Raw genomic sequence first — 22,063 nt, 5'->3', positions numbered from 1 at the left:
CCGGTTTGGATCATTCTGTCGCAATTTTCGAAACAATTTTCGAAAGGAAAGAAATGGGTTTTTGCCAAACAGCAGAGATACAGTGACAAATGGAAAAAATTGCCCCACTGGGGGAGTAGTCTTGAACGAAACGACAGCGCTTCAGTCGACCTTTCGGTTTCAATCTTCTTGCTGATTAGTAAAGCGCTCCCTTCAGAAACCGACAGCGAAGAATGATAGATAACTGAACCAAGAAAAAGATAAAACGCCCCATTAAAAAATCTGCAAAATTTGGAAGACTGACACCTCTTTTCCACAGTCTCCTCTCCCAGATGCGTCATCTTCTTCCTCTGGTTCTAGATTTCTTTTGCATCTTTCAACGCCTTGCTTTTGACCCATATAATTGATTCAGTTTGATCCCAAGGTACCCATTTAGTTCCTTCGAATCTCTGAGTGGGTTTGGATCATAGGGTTGCTTTCATTCTTATTTTCAGCTTGTTTCTGTTAAGGGGATTCTCTCTGTTTCGTTAAAATGACTACTGGGTAGTTTTTTTACTTTGATTTTCTTGGGACTGCTAAATCAGGATCCTTATATAGTTCTATTTCTTGGTGTTAATTACAATTTAGAGGTGTGAACTTGTGATCATGTTGTTTAAAAACCAATACCAAGGAGTTTGAATTAGTTTATGGGCTCCAGGTTTCGTACTTTTTCCCTTTTCTCTGAATATGTATATAGGCACATATAATGGTTACTAAGAAAGTATTTCTGTTATAACTATTGTTGATAGATGCTGGGCTTTGTTTTTATGCCTTAAGCTACAAATATGCAGCTAAATTTAACTGATTGGGATAACATTTTGTGTTTGTTTTGCTCCCATTTGTGTCCAAAACTTATTAGTATTAATTGGGGTTAATCAATCCTTTAGAATTCGCATTTGGGTGTTTATTAGGAGGTTCGGTGAGGTTGTTCAACTATTTCAAATTCATGTCTCAAGAACTAATGCGAATTTCTATTTAGCAATTCTTAAACTGAAATCACGGTTGTATGAACTGAGGCTTCAACAACTTAGATATTTCTTATTTCGTGATTACTATTCAAGACTATTCAATTTAAGAACTGGAACTTGAAATGTTTTCTGATCCTATTTAGGCATGTAATCAGGAGCAAGTTAATTTGTTTGTAGATTTTCTTGATATCTTTAGAAGTTGTCGATTTGAACTTTGTTCAGTAGAGAATTTCGCTTTCCAGCAGATGCTTGCTGAATAACTTGTTCCCCTTTTTCCACAATTTTGAAGATGAATACCAGAACTAGGTTGTTCCTTTATAATGTGATATAAATTTTTTGCAAATCTGGCTATCATGACATGAATAGTAACTAACCCTTTTGGAGAAAAGATGAAGTACTGGATGCTATCATCAATAAATTATGAGTCAATATCCGCTTTAAGTTATGATGGCCATCGCAATGTTTATCATTTCTGTTTCATATGAATTTTGAACTTCATCTTCTACACATTCTTCTGCATTTCAGATATTAAGATGTGCTTTTAAGGTTTCCGAGCTTCTATTTTCTTGGGCTATTTTAATGTGGACATAAATTTTGATTAAAATTTTAACAAATTCTACTCTGCTATGGATGTGCAAAAGATAGGGTTTTGATGGCAGCAGCAGAAGCAAGGGCTGCCTTTCAGAGGACGGTTAATCGTTGCTTTGTCCAAGAAGATGCCAAAAGAGCTCCCAGATTAGCTTGCTGTCAATCATCATCTTCAACATCCAAACAGGTTGATTTTGGACCTGCCAATGCAGCAGCAGATGGGGCAGATCATCCTTCCATAGGTTTGATTCCCCTTAACAGAGCTTCTTCATATGCTAGTTTATTTCCAGACTCAAAATGGTGGCTTCAGACTCAATCTAGCTATGGATACCAAAAGATTTTTACCCCTGAACAAATTAATGCTTTAGAAGCTGGCAATGAAACTTCTAAGTCTGGTACGGAAAAATCATGTACTTCAAGTGATATTCACCCATCTAAAGGAAGCAGTACTGTCTATGAAATTGATGATTATAGCAGATCTTCTCTAGATACTGATCATGGTGTCTCTGCTGTTTGTACAAAGAGAGTGAACAGCATTATGAATGAAGACATAAAGGCCTTGGACGATGGTACAGACTCTCAAGAATGTCTCTGTAGTGTAGATATGAAAGCAAACTTTGAATGTTCAGAGATGGATTCTTTCAACAGCAAAACAATTTCCAAAAATCAAGATGAGTTTTACTTTGATCCAGATTCTCCTTGGATTCAAGAGGACAAGGCTGAGCCATGGTGGTGGATAACAGATAGAGATGAATTGGCCTATTGGGTTGCACAGAGATCTCTTGATTGTATTGAGAATTGTGATCTTCCACCACCTAAAAAAACATGCTTGAACTTAAAGAGATACCCTCATGCTCAAAAGCAATGCTACGAACATGATACAAATTGGATTTCTACCTTTGATTCGAAGCACCGAAATTGTGGACTGGACTTTTGTCATTTGGACGAAACACAGAGAGAATTGGGGGAATCGATTGGACAAGGGAACTTGCTGCATGGATCTCATCAATCTTTGAGGTACTATGTCAATTGCTAGTTGCTATATTTCTATGAATTCCTGGTGTGCAACTTCATTTTATTGACTATTCTTATTGGTTCAAACCAAGTTTTCCAGATATATTAAGTTATTAAGTGTCCTCTCATATTAGGATGAAATGACGATCAGAGGCTGTACCACTTGAAAGAACAATTTTTGAGAGTCCATCCTGATAAATGGGCATTACCGCATTGTCATTCTTTTAGATCGGTTTTCTGCTAAGTTAATTAGACTGGTTGAATGTATAGATTTTTTCTTTTAGATTTTGGCGTCTCCACATTCAAAAGTAAGGTCTTACTAAGATATAACTGACACCGCTCTGTGTTGAGTGCAGCTGTACAAATCCCAACAACTCCACAAAAACAACACAAATTTCTGAGGAAAATACCAGCAAAGCTGAGCTAATGGATGCACTGCTACATTCTCAAACCCGTGCGAGGGAAGCCGAGAATGCAGCAAAGCAAGCTTATGCAGAGAAGGAGCATATAGTTGACCTTTTCTTCAGACAAGCATCCCAGCTCTTTGCATATAAGCAATGGTTTCAACTCCTGCAACTAGAAAGCCTCCAGATAAAGAACAATGATCAGCCTATGTCCACTCTTTTTCCTTTAATTCTTCCATGGATGTCCTACAAGAACATGATATCTGATAAGAGATGGCAGAGATTCACCAGGCGGAAAAGAGTTAAGCGGGACCGGCATAGAAGTGATATTTCTACTTATGCCGTTGCGTTTGCTCTAGGATTGAGCTTGGTCAGTGCAGGTTTGCTTCTGGGGTGGACAGTAGGGTGGATGCTACCTTCTTTCTAGGCCTAGTTTTAATGAATTTCTTATAGAAGAAAATCAATTGACAAGGGTACGTGCTCAATCAACTATAAGCTGTGTGTGTATCTGTGTAACTTAGCTTTCCAATGTGTGCAGTGTTGTTTGTATATACGAGGATAACATTTTAATGAAGAGAGAGAATATATCTCTCTTTCGATTCTTTTGCTGATCCTTTTGCCGTTTCTTTTGATTTTACTTGATGACTCTGGAATCTTAAAAAGGAATCAAATTTCAGTAGCTGCAAGAGGGCCTTAACACTGAGAAAATTGATGTTTTGATGATAGACCATTTAGTGGAATGAAACTTTGTAAAACCATAACAGATCCAAATTAAGAATTTTAGTTTGAAAATTTTCTCAGAAGTTGAACCATGTTTTTTTTTATATCCGTGTGTCCAAGTTAGCTTGCGCGTCCCTTGCCTAATCACAAACCAACCGTCTGATTCTATTACATTTGGTTGACAAGGTAACTCGTAAGAAATTAAATCCTAGATAGGTGGCTACCATGGTTTGAACTGATTCTCTCTAAATCCTTTGTTATTTACATTGGTCCTTATTGACCACTAGGTCATCCCAAGATGGTTAGAAGTTGAACCATCTTTGATATTATCCAACATCGTTTTATGTATTTTTAACATGAAAGAGGCTCTTTTTAATATTAAAACTCTCGTAGAAGAGAGAAGCATTGTCCCCACGAGTCACTTCATGAACTGGACTAAATTAAACTTGTTCCAAATTAGTTATCTCTTATCTGTCCTCCTTTCTTCTCTCTCTCGTCCTTTTCTTTCTCTGTTTTCTACTTGACAAAGAATAGGACTTCATTACCAAACCAAGACTCAGCCTGCTTTGTATATTCTTCACAACCAAAATGAATAAACATGTGGGGGAAATCACCATTCAATTCATAACATTATTTCTGTACAAGGATATCTCAAAAGATGATAAAGATCTCTATCACTAGCCAAACCATCTGCCCTCCATATTATGCTTATTCGATGCATTTATATTACAAGCTAAACTTGGTTTATACATAAACATTCTGATGATTACCAGTGCTCTTTCTTATGCTTTTTCCTCTTCCATGGAATGTTGATCTGCTTCAACCCTTCCCCTATGCTTCCCTGCAATTCCACAAACTGTATTAGTTTCATTCCTGACAAATTGTTTGAAAAACATCACCCTCCCTTGAGAAATGCTTGATTTTAAGACTAGTTCAATTCATCCCCAGAAGTTTTTTCTTTTGGTAAAACCAAAGGAAAGCCTGAGAAATTTGGGTGCAAGTTTAGGAATCTAACTTTGAAATGTTATGACTGATAATATATAGAAAGAGAGAAGAAGAGGGGTGGTTCTAAAATTACCCAAAACTCAGTCTTGGCTTGGACAAGACAAGAAGAGAAGCTCCCTTCTGTGTGAGTCTGTGCAAGCTTCATCCTTGAACTGCTCCCACCTTCAGTTTCACTCTCACTCCCACTCCCCTTCTCCAAAGAAGAAGGAAACACACTCCCACAGGCAGACCCAAGTTGTCCTCTGCGCCCAAAGCTCCTGTTTCCCAGCCAACAGAACCACTCCTTCTCCATCAGCACTCCCCTCTTTCTCAGAACCATGGCTCCGAGCTGCCGTTTGTCGAATCTGAACGACCCACAACACTGGTTCTGAAACATCCCCTTGGGTCTGTGGGCGGTGATGGGAGGAGGGAGTTTTGGGATTTTGGGTTCCATTAGCAGCAATCTGGGGGGAAGTTCCAGGCACTTTCTCTGAGCCGTTGATTCCTTGGAATTGGGAGTGGTGAAACAGAACCTGGGCTTGCCGGGCTCCTCTTCCCACCGAAATGGGACGGACACTGAGGAGCGGATCGGTGGGGTTTGCATTCCGGAGCGATCTGGCGACTCCATTGCTGTAATTGCAAGTAAAGGAAGCTTTGGAAGTTCAGAGTTCCGCCATAGCTTTGCTTCACTTCCCATCTCTCAATTATTTTTCTCTCTTTCTGTGAGTGTACAGGCTTAGCTTGGCGGTGGCATTGTGTGGAACAATGTATTAATATGAGGCAGAGGAGAACAGTTTTGTGACTGAAATCTAAAAAATTCCCACTTTTTTGGATGCCTTTTTCGTGACTTTTTTCAGTTTTTTTCATCATTGCATTTTTCGTTCGTTTTGGCATTTTAATGGAGAACATGTTATATGTATGATGATTCCGTATTTGAATACCATTTATTTATACAATTTTAAATGATTGACATGAAGTTTTCTTTTAGCACATCGGTAGATAAATATCTTCACCAATTAAATTATACTAAAATTAGCAAAAAATTGACATATTCATCGACTAAGATGTTAAAGGTTGGAAGTTCTAATCTCCGATCGAATTGAGTATTGTTCAATGGATAAAACACTTGTGATTTTTAAAGTTTGATCTCATTTGTAAATTCAATATTAACTACGTCATTATTGAAATATTGTTTCACTTATTAAATGATCTCATAGTTGTAAATTTAACTTTTTTATTATCAGTGCAACAAATAGAGATGGGGGATTGAACTTTCAACTTCTAGAAGATAAGCAAGATATCTTAACCGTTGAGTTTTTCTTACTCATTTGAATATATTAACAATAAACGAAGTAGGTAATATCATTTTTCTTCAAGAATAAGTAGAATTTAAATAGTGTGAAATGGTTTAAGCTTTGTAATGATTTTAGATGATAAAAATTAGTATGAAATAAAAGCATAGTTTAGAGATTAATTTTTGGGGGGAAAAATGCACCCATTTAAATAATGGGGAAATTGTATACAGAGAGAATAATCCACAACAACTACTAACCAAGTTTAAGTCTACAGTTGGGCATCATACCTAATTTGGTCTCTTATTTATGTATTATTGAGATTTAGTTGGAGAATTTTCATCACCATTAATTACTTAATTTTGACCCTTTTTATTCCCTTTTAAAGTTAATAAGACTATGATGAATCAAAAGCTGATTTCAGAGAGCCTTTACTTCATAAAAAGAAAACAGAGTCTAATTTCTATTGTTATGTTGGATACCCTAGATTTTTAATACAAAAATAAATAAGTAAAAATATAGTTTAAACTATCAATATTAAATTTAATTTACGATTTCTATATAATTCCATTTTCACTGTGGAAAATTTCATGTCTTGACCCAGTAAACTACGCTCGAGTTACCTAAACAAATTATCTCTTTACTATAGTCATTGTTAAAATGAAAACCATAAACTTTTAATTGTAAAGATTAATCGTTAAAACTTACATATATCTAAAAAATGGTGGGACATCTATTAGTTGTAGACGTTGAACTTATCAGCATAGAAGTGTATCGATCTGTCTAGGTGATGCACACTATCACTGGTAGATGTGTGAAAAAACGTATCGTATTTACAAATCTTTTTAGCAAATGTTAAATTTGTTAATCTTTTGAATTAGATTACTATACGTGCAATGTATTGAAAAGGAGCAACAGAGGGACTGTTTTACATGTGAACTTGGACAATATGACAGCTAGGAGGAAAGGGAGATCCTCCAATGAGAGGAGAGGATGGAAGTAGGGTGGGTGGTGACGGATGCACCTGATCACTGCCTTTGTTGGAAAGGCCTAGGACGCGACTGTTTGGACACAGAATATCTGGTCCCTTTTTGGGACAGGGGCAGGGAAGGTAGTTCCAAACAAGTCCTTCCTCTTTCCAATCATATTTGGTGGCATTTGCATGTGACTCCTCAATCAAACTTTCAATAACATATAACAATATTTCAATTCAACCCAACATATAATATCTCTAATTCATATATATATTCTAGTTCATTCTTCTAAGTTCTAATTTTAAGACCTTGTCACAAGAAAAAATAAATCTAAATATGTTATGGAGTTTGGAAAAATGGATAGCCAACTTCGCTTACTCTCATAACCTCGGTTCCTAGATGGTGAAATTTAAAATACAAGGACAAACGTCAAATAAGAGCAAATGAATATAGGACAAAAGGAAAAGATGTAAACCATAAATCTCGAGTCCTAATACTACTATTACAACATCATGGAGTAGGCCACATCATACCAAATCAAAGAACTTCTCATTCTTTGTTTTTGAATTGGATTCATGTGAATTCCGAAACTGCATTGATCATCTTGGTTCTTTGAGAGATTGGAGTATACCTCATTTGTAACACGGGTGGTGGCACGGTTTGCTAGCGGGTACTCTTTTAAATCTTACCTCTAGCTGTTTTCCCTTGGAATGGGAAGGATTATTCACTTGTAAGTTGTAACGGCTTCCAAAATCTTCCTACTTCCTCTACTCTGATATCTCTCTCATTCCCTAAATTGTATTTTTCATATTTTATTCTCATAAACTTCAAACAATCAAAACTGTTATTACTTTAACTAGCCTAGGAAAATGCAGGTGAAAACATGAGAGTTTTAGTGAACAGTAATCTTTCTACACCAGCCACAATAACCAACTGATATATAAACTTGCAGTTGAATATCACAGCAATGAGACACAAGTGCTTACATGTGATGCCAAAATGACAAAGGGAAATTTTAAAATAGGAGCAAAAGGGAGAGAAAAGCTCGATGCCATATTACAACTCTAAGACTGCAATAAACGTCTATCATTTCCTCATGAATGCATGCACAAGATGAAAGGCAGGTAAACATGACAACATATAAGAGGATGAAATGGATGGAAAGTCTTGTACCAAAACTTGGTAAACCATGTTTGATAGCCTCACCGGCCAACTTGAATTAGCAGAGTCTTCCACACCATGATGAGAGTTGAAGAAGCAAACTGATGATATGTAAGTTGAATAGGCCACCAAATGAGATAACACCAAGAGAAAAATAAGATTAAAGATCAACTTGTCCACAAAAACCTGCTTCAATGCAGCAGAAAAACCTGAAAGATTGCAGGAATACACACGATTATATACAAGGTGATATTGATACTTTGAGATTAATAACATAAATAAAAAGTTAAAAACAAATCAAATTGGTTTAATGAGGATGCATCGGTGGCACAGTTTTTCATGTTGAACAATTACAAATGACCCCCCACCCCAAATAGAGTTCTCCTGAATAATTCCATTTCACCTTCAGAATGGAAGGCGTCCAATAATAAATCCCTTTAAGGTTAAACATTACACACCAATAGTAAATTGATTTCATTAGGAATTTGCCATTGCTTCTTTCTAGCACCTGATAAAACGCACATCCGCCAGTCAAGTTCCAACCCCAATTGAATATCTTAAGCAACAAAAAAGTAATATATGTTCCTAAATCCCAACAGTTTGCTAGAGTTTGCAAAAATATTGAAATTGACAGGAACGGATATAATTATAAAAAAAATAATAAAAAATAAAAACATGAGGATGCATTCATTTGAAGTATTCCTAACTTCAAAGAACAGAGAATCATGGATCAATATTAGAGAATGAATATGCCACGTACAGCGCAAAAATAGTTCTTAACATTGTTAAGCATGAGATGCAAACAAACGACATTAATTAAGTATAGAGTTCACCTTATACCTACATATCTAGTATTAGCACAAATAGTATAAAACACATGCATGATATATATACCTGTTACCAATTTTAGCCAGCAAGACTAAAATAATATACACACACACATGCATACAATATATATACAAGCTTCACCCACCAAAAATTAAATGGGAGCGGCAACTTACTCAAGCTATAGGGCAATTATAAGATCTGCAAAACTGAAGCAATGCAGATTGATTTGTAGGGTCAAGATACTGACTGATGACTTGAGGATACCTCCCAGGAGAAAGAGCAGAAAGCTTTGACAAAGATGCTACTAGAAATTGCTTGGGATCCTTAATATCTTTCAGAGGATCATCCTCCTTCTTCCCTGCATTGTATAGACGAACAAAACTTGCACTGTACCCTGCATTTTCAGCAATATCTGGCATCTCTGGCTCGTCGTCAACCCTTTCCTGTTCTGGTCGAGAAAGAAGGGTAACAATGCTGTCAAGCATTTTCCCCCAGTCTTCAATAAATGCAGCATCCAAAAGAGCTGGACACTCACAGATAAGTCTGGTTGAAGCAACTGCAGTTAACTTAAGCTCAATGGCCCCAGTGATTAGTTTAAGATTAGGTATCCAAAACTGCCTCAAGATTTGGATAAATATGCCATTCTGAACACTGTTGATGGTATCCAATAGATTTTGATGACCATTTTTAACAAGAAAGAGGGACATAAATATCAAAAGCGACTTGATGAACTTGACCGTCCGTCTACTTTGAAGCTGACCGAAAAGAACAGCCCAAATTTGACCAATGTACTGTTCAATCACACTATATTCGAGAGATTCAATAACAGTGTTGAGTACATAAAAGCCTTGTTCTGCAGTGCTTGAGAATGAGACTAGATTACTAAATATTCCAAGAACCTGGCTCAGACGCCCACCTTGATTAAGCTCATGAGGTGCCTTTTGAAGGAAAGCCTGAAGTAACCGTACGAGTGCTGGTACATTAGAGGTTCTTTTCCAAGATTCAGGTGACAATAGAATCTCAAAAATCTGCATGTAGCTTGATGGAATAGGAGGATTATTCAATTCAACAAGCTGTGCCAACAGCTGGAAAGCATAAGGGAAGAACTCTGTAACATCATTGGCCAGTATCATTTGAAGGCTGGGAAAAAGGCTTGCCTCAAAAGCTGATGTTAAAGAAGGATCCTTTTCACAAGCCCGTCTAATGAGAATAGCAACCGATTCAAACAGATAGTGGTTGAAAACAGGATTTTTTGGGTTTTTGCACACTTCATTTAAAATATTAGTCAACCCAACAATGCATGGTCCTGCAACTTCACGAGATATGTCAGCAACTCCAAGAACTCTCATTATACACTTCATAATGTATTGGTTCTCCTCGGATTCAGGAAATTTGAAGGAATTAAAGAGCTTGGTCATCATCTCAGGAAAAACTGGAGCAATGTCCATAGAGTTATACCTAGCCACACCTGAATCCTCCTTGACCAGCAACAATTTTTCAATACAAATTGCAGCATAAGAATGAACCACATTTGACTCAGAACCAAGAAACCGAACCAAATGAGGAAACATTTGTAATGCAACAGGTTTTGATATCTGATTACGGAACACAGCAAAGAACTTGAGCGCACCTGCCTTAAGCATTGGTAGCCCATTAACATCCAAACTTTGCAACTCTGGAATGATTACTGATGCAAAAAAGCTCTGAACATCTACAAGATCGGTTGAAACGAAAGAGCCCCCAGCCTTCTTAGTGGCAAGTGAGACAACCAAATATATCGCACAATCTTTATCTTTCCAGTTCACAGCAGGATTCATCCCAAATGAACTTAGCAAGTTTTGTATCTGAGAGGATACCATGTCTGTCACCTGCTTTTTGTAATTGGTCGCAATGCCTTTAAGAAGTTCGCAAGCTATCCTCCTCCTAGTTTCCAGATCGTTACCTTCCATGTCCCTCCTAATGAATTCAACATAATTCATTTCAAAGAGTTCCTCATCTTCATCCCTCAGCCTCACATTGGGAATTACTATACTCTGACAAATCTCAGGTATCACACCATCTCCTGCAAATAAGGTGTGGTGTACACTGGTGCTAACTGTAGTCAAAAATTTCATTGCTGTAACAGCCAGGTGGTCTCGGCTTGATGACTGAGACACATTTTTTAGTAAGCCCCATACGGCTAAAGCAAAATCATTCAAGTACCCCTGAAACTCCTCTTCATTCTTTTCCATGTAAAGATTAATATTCTCACAAACTGCAGCACGAAGTTCATCGACTAAAGCAAGCCCATCCACGCCACTATTTTCGAGTTGAGGATAACTCATAGTAAGATATTTCCGGAATTCACTCATCCACTCTTTCATATGATCCTCAAAGAACTCGGGAAGCTCTTGAAAATTCAACGAATAAAATATCCTACAACATAGCCTCTGGGACTCAAACAGGGGACGCAGGGCCGCCGCCTGCGCTCCCGAGCCCACAGCGGAATCAATTAAAGCAGCGGTTTTGAGAAAAATTTCCATCAAGGGTGCCGCAAAATTGTCCAGGCAGTATTTCAAGTCAAGCAAAAGATCATTGGTTTTATATTGATACCTAAACTTCTTAAATATAGAGTTTGCAGTGCCAAGAATACCGTTAACAGATGCATAATCGGAAGCCTGAGACACCTTCTGAAGACTAAGGATGAGCTCCGGGAGCAAGGACGGCCAGGATTTTGGGAAGTCGTGTTTGCTGATCAAAGCCAAAGCCTCGCTTAGCTGACTCTGGATTCGGGTAGTAGAGGAAAGCATGAGCGGGACAATTAGGGCTTTGATTTGGTCCTTTTCGGAGTCGGGGATGGGAGGCGGAGGGGGGTCATTGGAGTCGTCCGGCGCACCGGGGGACCATCGGACCCGTAGATGGTTCTTGAAGTTAACGGCGGCCGCTTGACGGATCTGCTCGTCCACAGAGGGTTCGGCGACAAGGCGGAGAACAGCAAGCGCGTAGTTAGGGCCGTCGGCGGCTTCGCGAAGGGACTTTTCAGCATTGCGGCGCGGCTCAGGGGATGGAGAAAGAGTATGGAGAAAACACTGAGAGAGGCGCTGTAGGGTTTCCGGGTTCCATTCCATTGCGCATACAATTGAATGCGAACCCAAATCCAAAGAGATGGAATTTGAAAGAGAATCAAGAAGTTCTTGAGTTGGGTTTGATTATGGGTATTTGTATTCGAAAGGGATTTTCAAAATTTGCGAAGTTTGAAATCGAGGATTCACAGAAGCGAGGGGCTTTGCTTGGGTTGGCAGGAGGGAAATATATGGGCTGGGTTTAACAGCTTCTTCCTTACTCTTCTACTGGTACTAGTAAACCAATAAAAAAATAAAAACTTAAATTTTGAAAACTTTCAATAAATAAATAATTGAAGGTTTTAATAAATCAAATAATAAAATATTCTTTTGGTCAATTTGGCGTCCTTACCCATAAAAAATGTTACTAATATTCTAACTGGTTAGGTTAGTAAAAAAATAATTGTAATTTTTAGTATTTCGCATATTTAAAAATATATATAAAGTAAATATTGAGTAATAAAAAGACACATCCGAATAAATTCAAATAGGATTTTCTAATTACAGAGCGAAGATAGCTGAGTTTTTATTAAGCAAATATATTGTTATTATTTTGAAACATAGGCAATTTTATTAAAACACGTTTAATAGTGATTTTGAAATAAACTAATAATTCTTAACAAAATAATATGGAATACACACTAATTGCATAAAAGTCATGCACCTGGGGGCTGGGATATTCATTTCTTTTTATATTGGCCAATCTTTGAAATGGGCCGACTACTGAAACATATTGGATCATTGGGCCCAACCTCCAGGCTCGCTAAAACCTTGAATAGTCTGTAACTATTCGGGCTATCCAAACACATAGGCCAGACGCTAGCTCATACTCCACAAACTTTGGGCCGAGAGCCCGCTGGAAATTTGTTGGGCCTAAGGCCTCGTTGAGCACGACCGGCGGCCCAACATGCCATTTCAAACACAATCTTAATTTTCTTTTGTAAAATTTTCTGTTGAGTTTTTATTTCAAGAAATTTGTGAAAGTAATCTATTCTAAAAATTATTAAAAGAAATTTGATTAACGGATATGGGAAGAATCGTTTATAAAGCCAAATTTAAAAAATAAATAATTTGACCAAAACTAATAAATATGTATTAAAAAAAAAGCCAATTCAAAATTATTATGAATCTTTAGGAATCACGGTGTTATGCAAATTCGAGAAAACTAAACTAATAAATTTATTAAAAACTTAAAAAAGTGTATATATGTAAATATTTATTGGTTAAAATTATAGGAAATGGATTATTGATTAGGGAAAGAAAGTTGGGGTGAAAGAGGCGGCGGGCGGCGGATGTGTTATGTCGGAGATATAAGAAACAGAATAGGAAGTGGAACCGGAAACATGGAGTAGGGGTAGAATTGACTATTGGAGATGAAAAATAAAAATGGGGTGAAAATGATATTAAAATAAAATAATCTGATCTGACAGAGTGATGACGCAATCAAACACAGTGTGGGCCCCAACTATTCAATAGCCATTTAAACCACGCAACTTCCCTTCCCACATTCTCTTCTATTTGTACCCACGTGAACCGCGTGGGTCTTTTTCTTCTCCACCGATTTTATTATTTTATTATTTGAACAATTTTATTATAATTAATTACAAATTTAATTCATCAATTTTAAAATTTGTATCTATTAGATAATTCAACTGGATGTTTCTATCAAGTGTTTGATCTATTGAACTCTTTTTTTAATATCAATCGATGTATGGAACATAAATTAAATTTTTTTTGTTTAATATGATCAATCAATTTAAAAATTGTTGACTAAGTCAAATATCTACTACGTACAAAATTAAAATTTACGGACTTATAAGACAATAAAATTAAAGTCCAAATAACCAAAAGAAATGCAATTCCTTTCTGGTATATTTCAATTATTTATTTCATGATTCATACTTAAATCAAAATTTATATTTTATTTTCTCCTTGAAAATTTTAAAGGTTAGAAGCCTGAGGAGCTATTAAAAAGTTTTCTTAAGTATCTAAATTAGATAGAAAAATCAAACCTCTGGCTTATTTTAGCTTTAAAAGATAAGAATAGAATATTTGAAGTTAAATAAATTCAGAAAATCGAGAAAAATATATATAAAATAAGAGGGAAAAAAAGGGGTAGAGATGGGTGATCAATGAATGGATCAAATTGTGATGCACCATGAAATTCATGTGGGACCTTTGTAAAAAAATAATAATAATAAAGTGGGGCCCGGGGTTTGTTTTTATCCGTTGGGCTGCGTTTGGTTTATGCAGCCGTACCACGTGAAGGGGCAGTTGGTTTTATTTGGGCGCTTGAACCAACCGCACCGGAAGGATGGTTAAACTACCCCACCCTTCAATCGCAACTCGACACGTGGCTCTTCATTTATCCATAATTCCTCTCATTTCTTTCCTTTTTTTTGATCCTCGAAACAAATCCTCTTTTATCTGTTTTTTTTCCTCCTTTTCGATATACTTTTACCGCAGAAACATTTATTTTACTTTTTATATTTTCACTAAAATAATAATTTAGTCTATAAATTTCAACTGAATCTATATAGTTTAAAATTTATAACAATTTAGTCTCTATCATAACAAAAATTATTAAAATTAAGTGTTAAATTTTATCATATAACAATTTAATCTTTCTAATTTATAAACATATTTGGTCTATCATTTATCAATTTATATATAAAAAACTTAACAAAAATAATTTCACGATAAGAACTAAATCGTAACCAACATTAAATTACAATGACTAAATCATTACCAATTTAAAATACAGGGATTAAATCGTTACAAATTAAAATTTATGGACTAAATTGTTACTTTAACGAAAGTACAAGGATCAAAAGTATTTTTTAACCTATACTTTCGGATTTAGTTGGGTGACTTTATATGAAAATTTCAGTAAATTATAAATTGTGGATAAAAACTTTATATTAGTAAATTGTATAAAAATAATTTAAACGCATTTGATATGTATTTTAGTTGATATATTTTGACACTAAATTGGTTAAGTGGCAAATTTTTTCATGAAAGTTTCAATATTGTATTTAATTAATAGGTTTGTGAACTTTAAACTTTGTAGTTTTAGAAAGTGACTATTTGTGTTAATTTATTTTATTTGTTATCTCATTTTTTTAGATTACACGACACTATATTCAATAAACTTCTTAAAAAGTTAATCATAGCTTTGTATTAAAGGATGTCGTTATGCTGTGTAAATAACTTGTGTTAAAATTTTGTAAATATAGACTACATGGTCAATTTTCAAAAATACTAGAACCACTACAAGTAATTTGAGTTTTTTCCTACACGTAAAATAGTCGCTATAGCTAAATATTTCGTTGGCAAAATTCTTTCCCAAAATGAAAAAACGTTGTGGCATAACTCCGTCGCGATAGGTATTTACCGATGAATTTTGAATCAAATATGCCTTTGGTGAGTAGTAACGATGAATTGTCTGTCAAATACCCCTATAATCAAGACAAACGTTTGCAAAGTATATAAACTAAAATAAAATAAAGATAAAATAAAGATAAAAAGACACACACCATCAACAACCACCACTTAAAATAACATTAATAAAAATGAACTAAAGTTGAAATTAAATGACTTAAAAGTTAATTTGAGTGTTCATTGTTTTCACGAGATTCCATCCATGAGTTCTATGATCTACCGAATACCGCTCACCTCAAATAAGGTGGATTTGACGACCTTTTACTTTTATGCTCGTGAGTAGATTTCTATCTTTAGCTAGAGATTGTATTGTTGGGTCCTCTGTATTATAAGCTCAATTATTATATTTATTGTCCTATAGTCCTTCTCTCTTGCTTTCCTTTATAGGAAGGAAATTTTACTCCACGATAAGTTGGATCGGTAGTTTATTTTGAGTCTATTATTGAATGTCTTGTAACAGTAAAATCTCATATGTGTGGATAAAGTTTGAAATTTTACGGTAAGAAGATGAAAAATTATAGTTATTAGATCGATGTACTTTTACCACTTAGTCCCTAAATTTTCGTTTGTAACGATTTAGTCATTGTACTTTCAAATTGTTAAAAAATTAGTTCTTGAACTTTAAGATGTAACAATTCAGTTCATAAAATTAAAAATTAAAAAAAATTAAGTTTTGAAATTTATCATGTTATGATATAGTCTTCAGGATTTATAAATACATTGGTCTCTCATCGATTTGTCAATCTATATATCTAAAAACACTTCACAAAAATTCTTATAAAATTGACTAAATCGTGACAAACTTTAAATTATGATTAAATTATAGATGGAGGCTAAGTTATCATTTCAATTAAAGTAACTAAAAATATTTTTTAACATAATTATTAATTAATTAGAAAATAAAGCTAAGATAGTTATGGAAAGCCATATCTGAAATATTTATAGATATTTTGAACACGTTATGACATGCCAAACATGTACAATAACCCACTCGGACCACATGTCCTGTTTTTATGGATGCACGTATTAAATATTTAAAGGATGTGTTGTTAAACATACACGAAATAATCTAATTGGTTCATAATTTTTTTTTAAGTTGATTATTAAAAAAATATTTATAAAACACTGCATTAGGATAAAGTGGTATTTGTATAATTATTTTTAGATGTAATGCCACCAAATAAATTACTGGATTATACCTTTTTATACGACTTAGTCAAACACCGAAATATTTTAATTACAGTTATTTTTATGAAAAAAAATATATTTTATACCTATTTAAAAAATGATTAAATTATGAGTTAGACCAAATTCATCTTTACTCGTTAAATAAAATTGACGATATTAGAACAACTTACAATTGAGGTTAAATTAACTTGAAGAAATTTCAAAACTACATCTATTAAATTTCTAAACTTTTAATTTTGTGTTTAATAAATTAATTTCCTATTAAATATTTAAAATTTACAAAACCATTAAAACAAAATTGAAATTTGTCTAATAGTACTATAATCTATTAATTTTATATTTAATAAAATCATCCAAAAAGTGCATTGTTGGAATTAGATTGGAACGTTAAGTAGCTCGAGATTCAGGGGTTGTCGCTATAGTCGAACACGGGAGAAAATTCAATGACTCATTGGATACAATATTGAAAGTTTAGGAACACTTTTCTATCCCATTTAATTTCGACATCGCGAAATTTGTTCAGTGAAATTCTGCGAAAATTGAATTTTCTGCTAGAAATTAATTTTTTATTCATTCTTTTATTTTTTAAATTTATTTTTCAAACAAATAAATTTTTTTAAAAAAATTAGTCCATCTTTATTATCTCCCCCTTCTTTAGGGGTACTCCATATAATTACTAATACCTATCTAATATTAAACGATATATTAGATATAAAATTGAAAAATTACAGATTTATTAGATACTCAATAAAATTTGGGAGTTATTAAATACTAATATAAAAGTGGAGGACTAAATTTTATAATCCGGCAATGTATCAGTTAATTTAACAAATGTTTAATTCAGAATAGATAAACTTAAAAAAATTATACTCGTTTTTCTACCATCCGTATTTTAGGTGATGAATATTTTTCTTTATATTTAAAATATGTGAAAATAATATAAATATTTGTTAGATATCGGAAAAATGCAAAATGAGCACTAGATAGTAGCAGTAGACTTGACATCCATAATTGATTAACAGAAAAATCTGAAATCATTAAAAGCAAATAAATAAAATTAATGCAGGTCACGTGGGGGGTTCACGCAGGCTGCACCTCCTCGAACCGTGTCAAAATCACGTGTTAATCACGAGCTTCACCGTTCTAACGTTGCTGATAATAATTACTTTCCAATTTGTTTTTCTTTTAAATTTTTTATTTAAATGAATGCGTGTGGGAGAGAAATTGTTATCCCTTTGTCCGATGAAGCCTGGGACTCGTGCTCCGATTTCCGCCACGTCACTGGTCCCACCTCGGTCGAGACACGTGGACGGCATGCACTGTGTAAAACGTGTTCGTTTCTGTTTTTATGACGATGCCGCCTTCATCGCGTGAACTGCTTAGCTGGCCCGCGTGATCAGTCAATGTCTACCTTCCTTTTCTCTTTTCGTCGGTGACGCGCCTTGCCAGCGTGTGAAGTGTACCTTCCACGCCGATCGCTTCGTGGTGACGCGGCCGTGACGTACACGCTCCTCTCACCTGTAGGAGAACGTTTTCGCTTTACACTGGCGTGGTCCACGACGCGCGACATGTTTTAAACCCTACATTACAAAATAAGCTTTTTCTTTTTATCTTTTTCCTAAATTTAAATCATTATTTATTTACGAAAAAAAAAGGCATTTCTGTTCGTTTTTTTTCACTGTTTTGATTGGTAATTAAGTTTGTTTCAGTTGAGATATATATCAATTATAATTATAATTCAATTATAATTTGAATAATTTCTTAAAATAATTTTAATATATTTTAATTTTAAAAGCTTAATATATTGTCTATAATTTATATTTTATCCACCATTCTATTAATTTAGTTTATCGATTTTCAAAGTATAAGATGGAATCTTCAATATTAGTTATAATAATAATAAATTGACTGAAAAGTTTAGCTATAAAACTTATAATATTAATGGTATTACGTTAATTTAATAAATATACTTTCGTATTATAAAATATAAATTAAATTATAAATTTTTTCATTTAATTTACAGAATCGTGTAATATATCTGTAAATTTTGAAAGACATGAAATTAAAAATAAATTTTTATCAGATTTAAAGCTAGAAAACAAAATTAAACACAGTAACAACTAAATAAATAAATACTCTTGGTCTATATTTTCTCTTCTGAATTGTGAGGACAGAGGAGAGAGAAACGGTATCGTTTACTGGTCGTCGAGTCTTGTGAATTGTGTGATCAGTGATGGTACATGGTAGTGGTACAAAATGTCGGTGGGCAGAAAAATACTCGAAATTATAATTTATTTTTCATTTGTACGAAATTCAACTAATATTTCTCTGTCTTCATTCTTCGACAGTAAACTATATACTTACGTTCCCATGCTCAAAAGATATTTTAATAATTAAATACGTCTTATTTTGTTGAAAATTGATTGACCTGAATAATTTTTCCTTTCACATAAAACATCCAACACAATCAATATATGCAAATAGGAAGAGAAATAGTAAACGACATAGCAAATTATAATGGTTCACCACTAAGGACTTCGTCCAGTCTTCTACTCAGACGTGGATAATTCACTAATATTGTTTAGGTTGTATACAATAACACCCTCCAAAACATTCCCTAGAGATCTCAACAAAACCCCCTAGCTTTTAAGTATTTTACACAATTAATACTTAGGAACATGTATGAAAAACTCACATGATCAATCTACAATTACCCGATAATATTGATCTTGGTCAACCCCAAAGCTTCTACCAATGTCCGAGCCGCTGCCACTGATTTGCTGCCAAAATCCACTCCAAAACGATTGCAAATAACCCCTTGTTCGGTTAGTAAGACCCTAAAACCCAAGGCTCCATATTTATAAACATCGAAACAACGCCATGACGCTGTTCCTGACACCATGGCACTACGGATGGAAAACAACGCCCACACACCAGTCAGGACAGCACCGTGACGCATTGCATATAAACGTAACTTAACAGTAATTGACATCTATCTCCAATTAAAAAATCATTAATTTGAATTCACCCCTTTACTTGTTTTATATCAATCTCATATTAGAATTGGATTTATTTTCAAACTTTTGTGTTGTCAATCGATTGATTAATCATGATTAAAGTTGTATCCGACTCCATTCTCTCATTTTGCGACTTAAGTCAAAGGAGGAATCTAATTCTTTTTTTACCCCTTTTATTTTTAAATCAAGCAATCAATCAAATCATCTTTCACCACATCAGATAATATAAATCAGATCAGTTTTGTTCTTTTTTAAAAAAAAAAATAATAAAAACAATATATTGTTTTCTAATAAAATTTAATTCTTTTAACTACTTCGTTGGTAGTGAAATAGGAACAATTCAAACTTGCGATGAGACCAAAATATCCAACTGCTAAATTTTTATTGTACTGTTCAGTTTGAAGTTATTATAAATATAAAGGGCCATTTTCATCTCATTTATTAAATTGTTATAACTAATATAATAATCTAATCAACAACGGAGCACTTTTTTCATACAAATAATTTTTTAATTCTAAATTTTTTTTTAAATCTTCAAATTTTTATATAACTATTTTGCATTTAAACAAACCATTCTTCCTACTCTCTGCTAAGTATTTCACAACTTTAAATTGTTTTATCGAATACTTCTATAATCAGTATCAATCAAATCACTTCGAAATTATAAAATTTATTTTATTAATGATAATTCAACTCAAAGAAAGTCGAGTTTATTAAATTATTAATCTTAAGTTCTAGCCCATGTATTTTTATTTAAATAAATAAGACAACCACTAAAATTTATATGAATATTATTTATTACATTATACATGTGCAGGTCATTAGATTTTGCTATACTAAAACTTTATTTTTCTTGCATACATTGCACATATAACGTTATTGAAATTATTTGTCCTCAACGAATGATTTGACCAATTGAGTTGTTAGCATCCCTCTACTTATATAACATGGAAGATAATTAATTTTAGTTTTAAATTGTGTCACATCACTTAAAATTGATAAATATATATTATCATGTTAATATCTAAAGTTCTATTCTATAACTATTTTATTTTCTACTTTATATTTTAAGAAGCTTAAAAACACTACTTTCACCTGTATATTATTTGTTTTGTTATATTTAAAAATATTGGTAAAACCTAAGCAAATTTTGTATAATTAAAAACAATTCTTAATTTTATAATTTAACTACAAATTTAAATGTGTTGTTAAAACAAACACATACAAATATATTAAAAACGGTAAGCAAACAAGTATAATTAAAAAAAATTAAAAATTAAAAATGAAATAGTCATCACATGAAAAAAGGTTTAAAATTTGAGGTAAAAAAAAGTAATTTATTTTAAAAGCATCTGGGAGAAATTTGTTGTAATAAACAATTTAAAAAATAAAAACGAAATAATTTTGAAACTACTTTTTTCTCTTTTTAGGAAAAACTGATCCCTTATTTTATACGGCACTAGTGTATATTTACACGGTTGCCCCTCAGTGCATTTGACTTTTTTTATACCTTCTCTTCCAATAATATTTGAACACGTCTCCAATCACTCATCACCAGTTCCTTTTTCCGCACATTTATTTTCCCAATGCACCTATCAATTAATTGTTAATGTTATATGCCAAAACTAACCTAATTGGAAATTATCATATATCTCAAATTAAAAAATTGTGAAAAATAATTTTATATATGATTATGCAATAAAAGTGGACTCATTTTCATAAACTTTTAAAAGGTTTATATGACCTTCCAACTTAAATCGCAGTGATTTCAAGAATTAAAAACAGAGAAGGCACGAAGTTTCACTTCTATAAATAAAAAAGAAAAAGTTATGATAATGTCCTAATTCTTGCCATACTTAACTCAAACTTAAATCTAACTTAACATCGAAGTATGTTTATATTAAACATATAAATTTTTAAGTCGAGAGATTGAATTTATAAATTTGACATAAAATAAACGAGTCGGAAAGAAGAAGAAAAGAGAGAAAATCATTGAGATGAAGTTCGATGAGGAATCGCTTTCGAAGTTTACCTTAGATTCTACTCAATTTAAAAGGGCAAACCACTTGGATGCCGCTCATTAGAAACATTTGTGACCAATTTTCATGCTTTTTCAGACACCTATCTTCCTTAAGTTTTATTAAAAGAAAACCTCAAACCCACCAAATTTATATATATATATATATATATATATATATATATATTTTCTTTCCTCTTCTTTGTTTTCTTTACACACTCTCCCTTGCCTTTCTTTATCACTCTCAATACATCGTTGTCGGATTTAGGAAACCTTAATCCCATTTTCTCTTTAACCTAATCTCACTTTCCAACCTTTTTGTTTTGTTTTTTTTCTCTCTCCTCATTC

The 22,063-nt window shown here is 33.6% G+C and overlaps 3 protein-coding genes across 6 annotated transcripts; 1 reads left to right on the top strand and 2 right to left on the bottom strand.

The window, feature by feature from the left end:
- The first annotated feature begins 184 nt into the window (after window positions 1–184).
- Window positions 185–3,594, top strand: LOC111016393 (uncharacterized). 2 transcript variants are annotated; one of them, XM_088124282.1, is made up of 3 exons: window positions 185–403; window positions 1,632–2,591; window positions 2,945–3,594. In XM_088124282.1, the coding sequence occupies exons 2-3, from the start codon at window positions 1,639–1,641 to the stop codon at window positions 3,417–3,419; spliced, it is 1,428 nt and encodes a 475-aa protein (XP_087980408.1). In that variant the 5' UTR covers window positions 185–403; window positions 1,632–1,638; the 3' UTR covers window positions 3,420–3,594. The 2 variants fall into 2 exon arrangements, with proteins under 2 accessions (XP_087980408.1, XP_022147481.2); XM_022291789.2 differs by having other exon boundaries at window positions 188–403; window positions 1,628–2,591.
- LOC111016356 (uncharacterized protein At4g00950) lies at window positions 2,852–5,478 on the bottom strand. Its single transcript, XM_022291737.2, has 3 exons — window positions 4,791–5,478; window positions 4,483–4,553; window positions 2,852–3,238 (listed from the first exon to the last, which is right to left on the bottom strand). Exons 1-3 carry the CDS (start codon window positions 5,391–5,393, stop codon window positions 3,199–3,201), a joined length of 714 nt encoding a protein of 237 aa, XP_022147429.2. The 5' UTR covers window positions 5,394–5,478; the 3' UTR covers window positions 2,852–3,198.
- A 1,845-nt stretch (window positions 5,479–7,323) lies between these two features.
- On the bottom strand, window positions 7,324–12,244 carry LOC111016290 (cellular apoptosis susceptibility protein, putative / importin-alpha re-exporter). 3 transcript variants are annotated; one of them, XR_002602163.2, is made up of 3 exons: window positions 9,125–12,244; window positions 8,136–8,332; window positions 7,324–7,753 (listed from the first exon to the last, which is right to left on the bottom strand). XR_002602163.2 is itself a non-coding variant. In XM_022291614.2 (2 exons), the coding sequence occupies exon 1, from the start codon at window positions 12,056–12,058 to the stop codon at window positions 9,125–9,127; it is 2,934 nt and encodes a 977-aa protein (XP_022147306.2). In that variant the 5' UTR covers window positions 12,059–12,244; the 3' UTR covers window positions 7,871–8,332. The 3 variants fall into 3 exon arrangements, 1 of the variants encoding a protein (XP_022147306.2); XR_015790896.1 differs by having other exon boundaries at window positions 8,169–8,332; XM_022291614.2 differs by lacking the exon at window positions 7,324–7,753 and having other exon boundaries at window positions 7,871–8,332.
- Window positions 12,245–22,063: the final 9,819 nt, after the last annotated feature.

The sequence above is a fragment of the Momordica charantia genome (genome assembly GCF_013281855.1).
Source record: "Momordica charantia cultivar OHB3-1 chromosome 5 unlocalized genomic scaffold, Mcharantia_2.0 BLBB01000005.1, whole genome shotgun sequence".
NCBI classification, from domain to species: Eukaryota; Viridiplantae; Streptophyta; class Magnoliopsida; order Cucurbitales; family Cucurbitaceae; genus Momordica; species Momordica charantia.
This window is presented reverse-complemented; position numbering and strand designations above follow the sequence as displayed.

What these genes read in the sequence shown, in the direction of transcription:
- LOC111016393 (XM_088124282.1), top strand. Translation starts at nt 1,639, where the DNA reads ATGGCAGCAGCAGAAGCAAGGGCTGCCTTTCAGAGGACGGTTAATCGT. An exon ending in GGATCTCATCAATCTTTGAG is followed by an intron (nt 2,592 to 2,944) that starts GTACTATGTCAA and finishes TGTTGAGTGCAG; the next exon opens with CTGTACAAATCCCAACAACT.
- LOC111016356 (XM_022291737.2), bottom strand. Translation starts at nt 5,393, where the DNA reads ATGGGAAGTGAAGCAAAGCTATGGCGGAACTCTGAACTTCCAAAGCTT. An exon ending in AAGCCAAGACTGAGTTTTGG is followed by an intron (nt 4,554 to 4,790) that starts GTAATTTTAGAA and finishes GTGGAATTGCAG; the next exon opens with GGAAGCATAGGGGAAGGGTT. An exon ending in AAGCATAAGAAAGAGCACTG is followed by an intron (nt 3,239 to 4,482) that starts GTAATCATCAGA and finishes ATGTTCTTGTAG; the next exon opens with GACATCCATGGAAGAATTAA.
- LOC111016290 (XM_022291614.2), bottom strand. Translation starts at nt 12,058, where the DNA reads ATGGAATGGAACCCGGAAACCCTACAGCGCCTCTCTCAGTGTTTTCTC.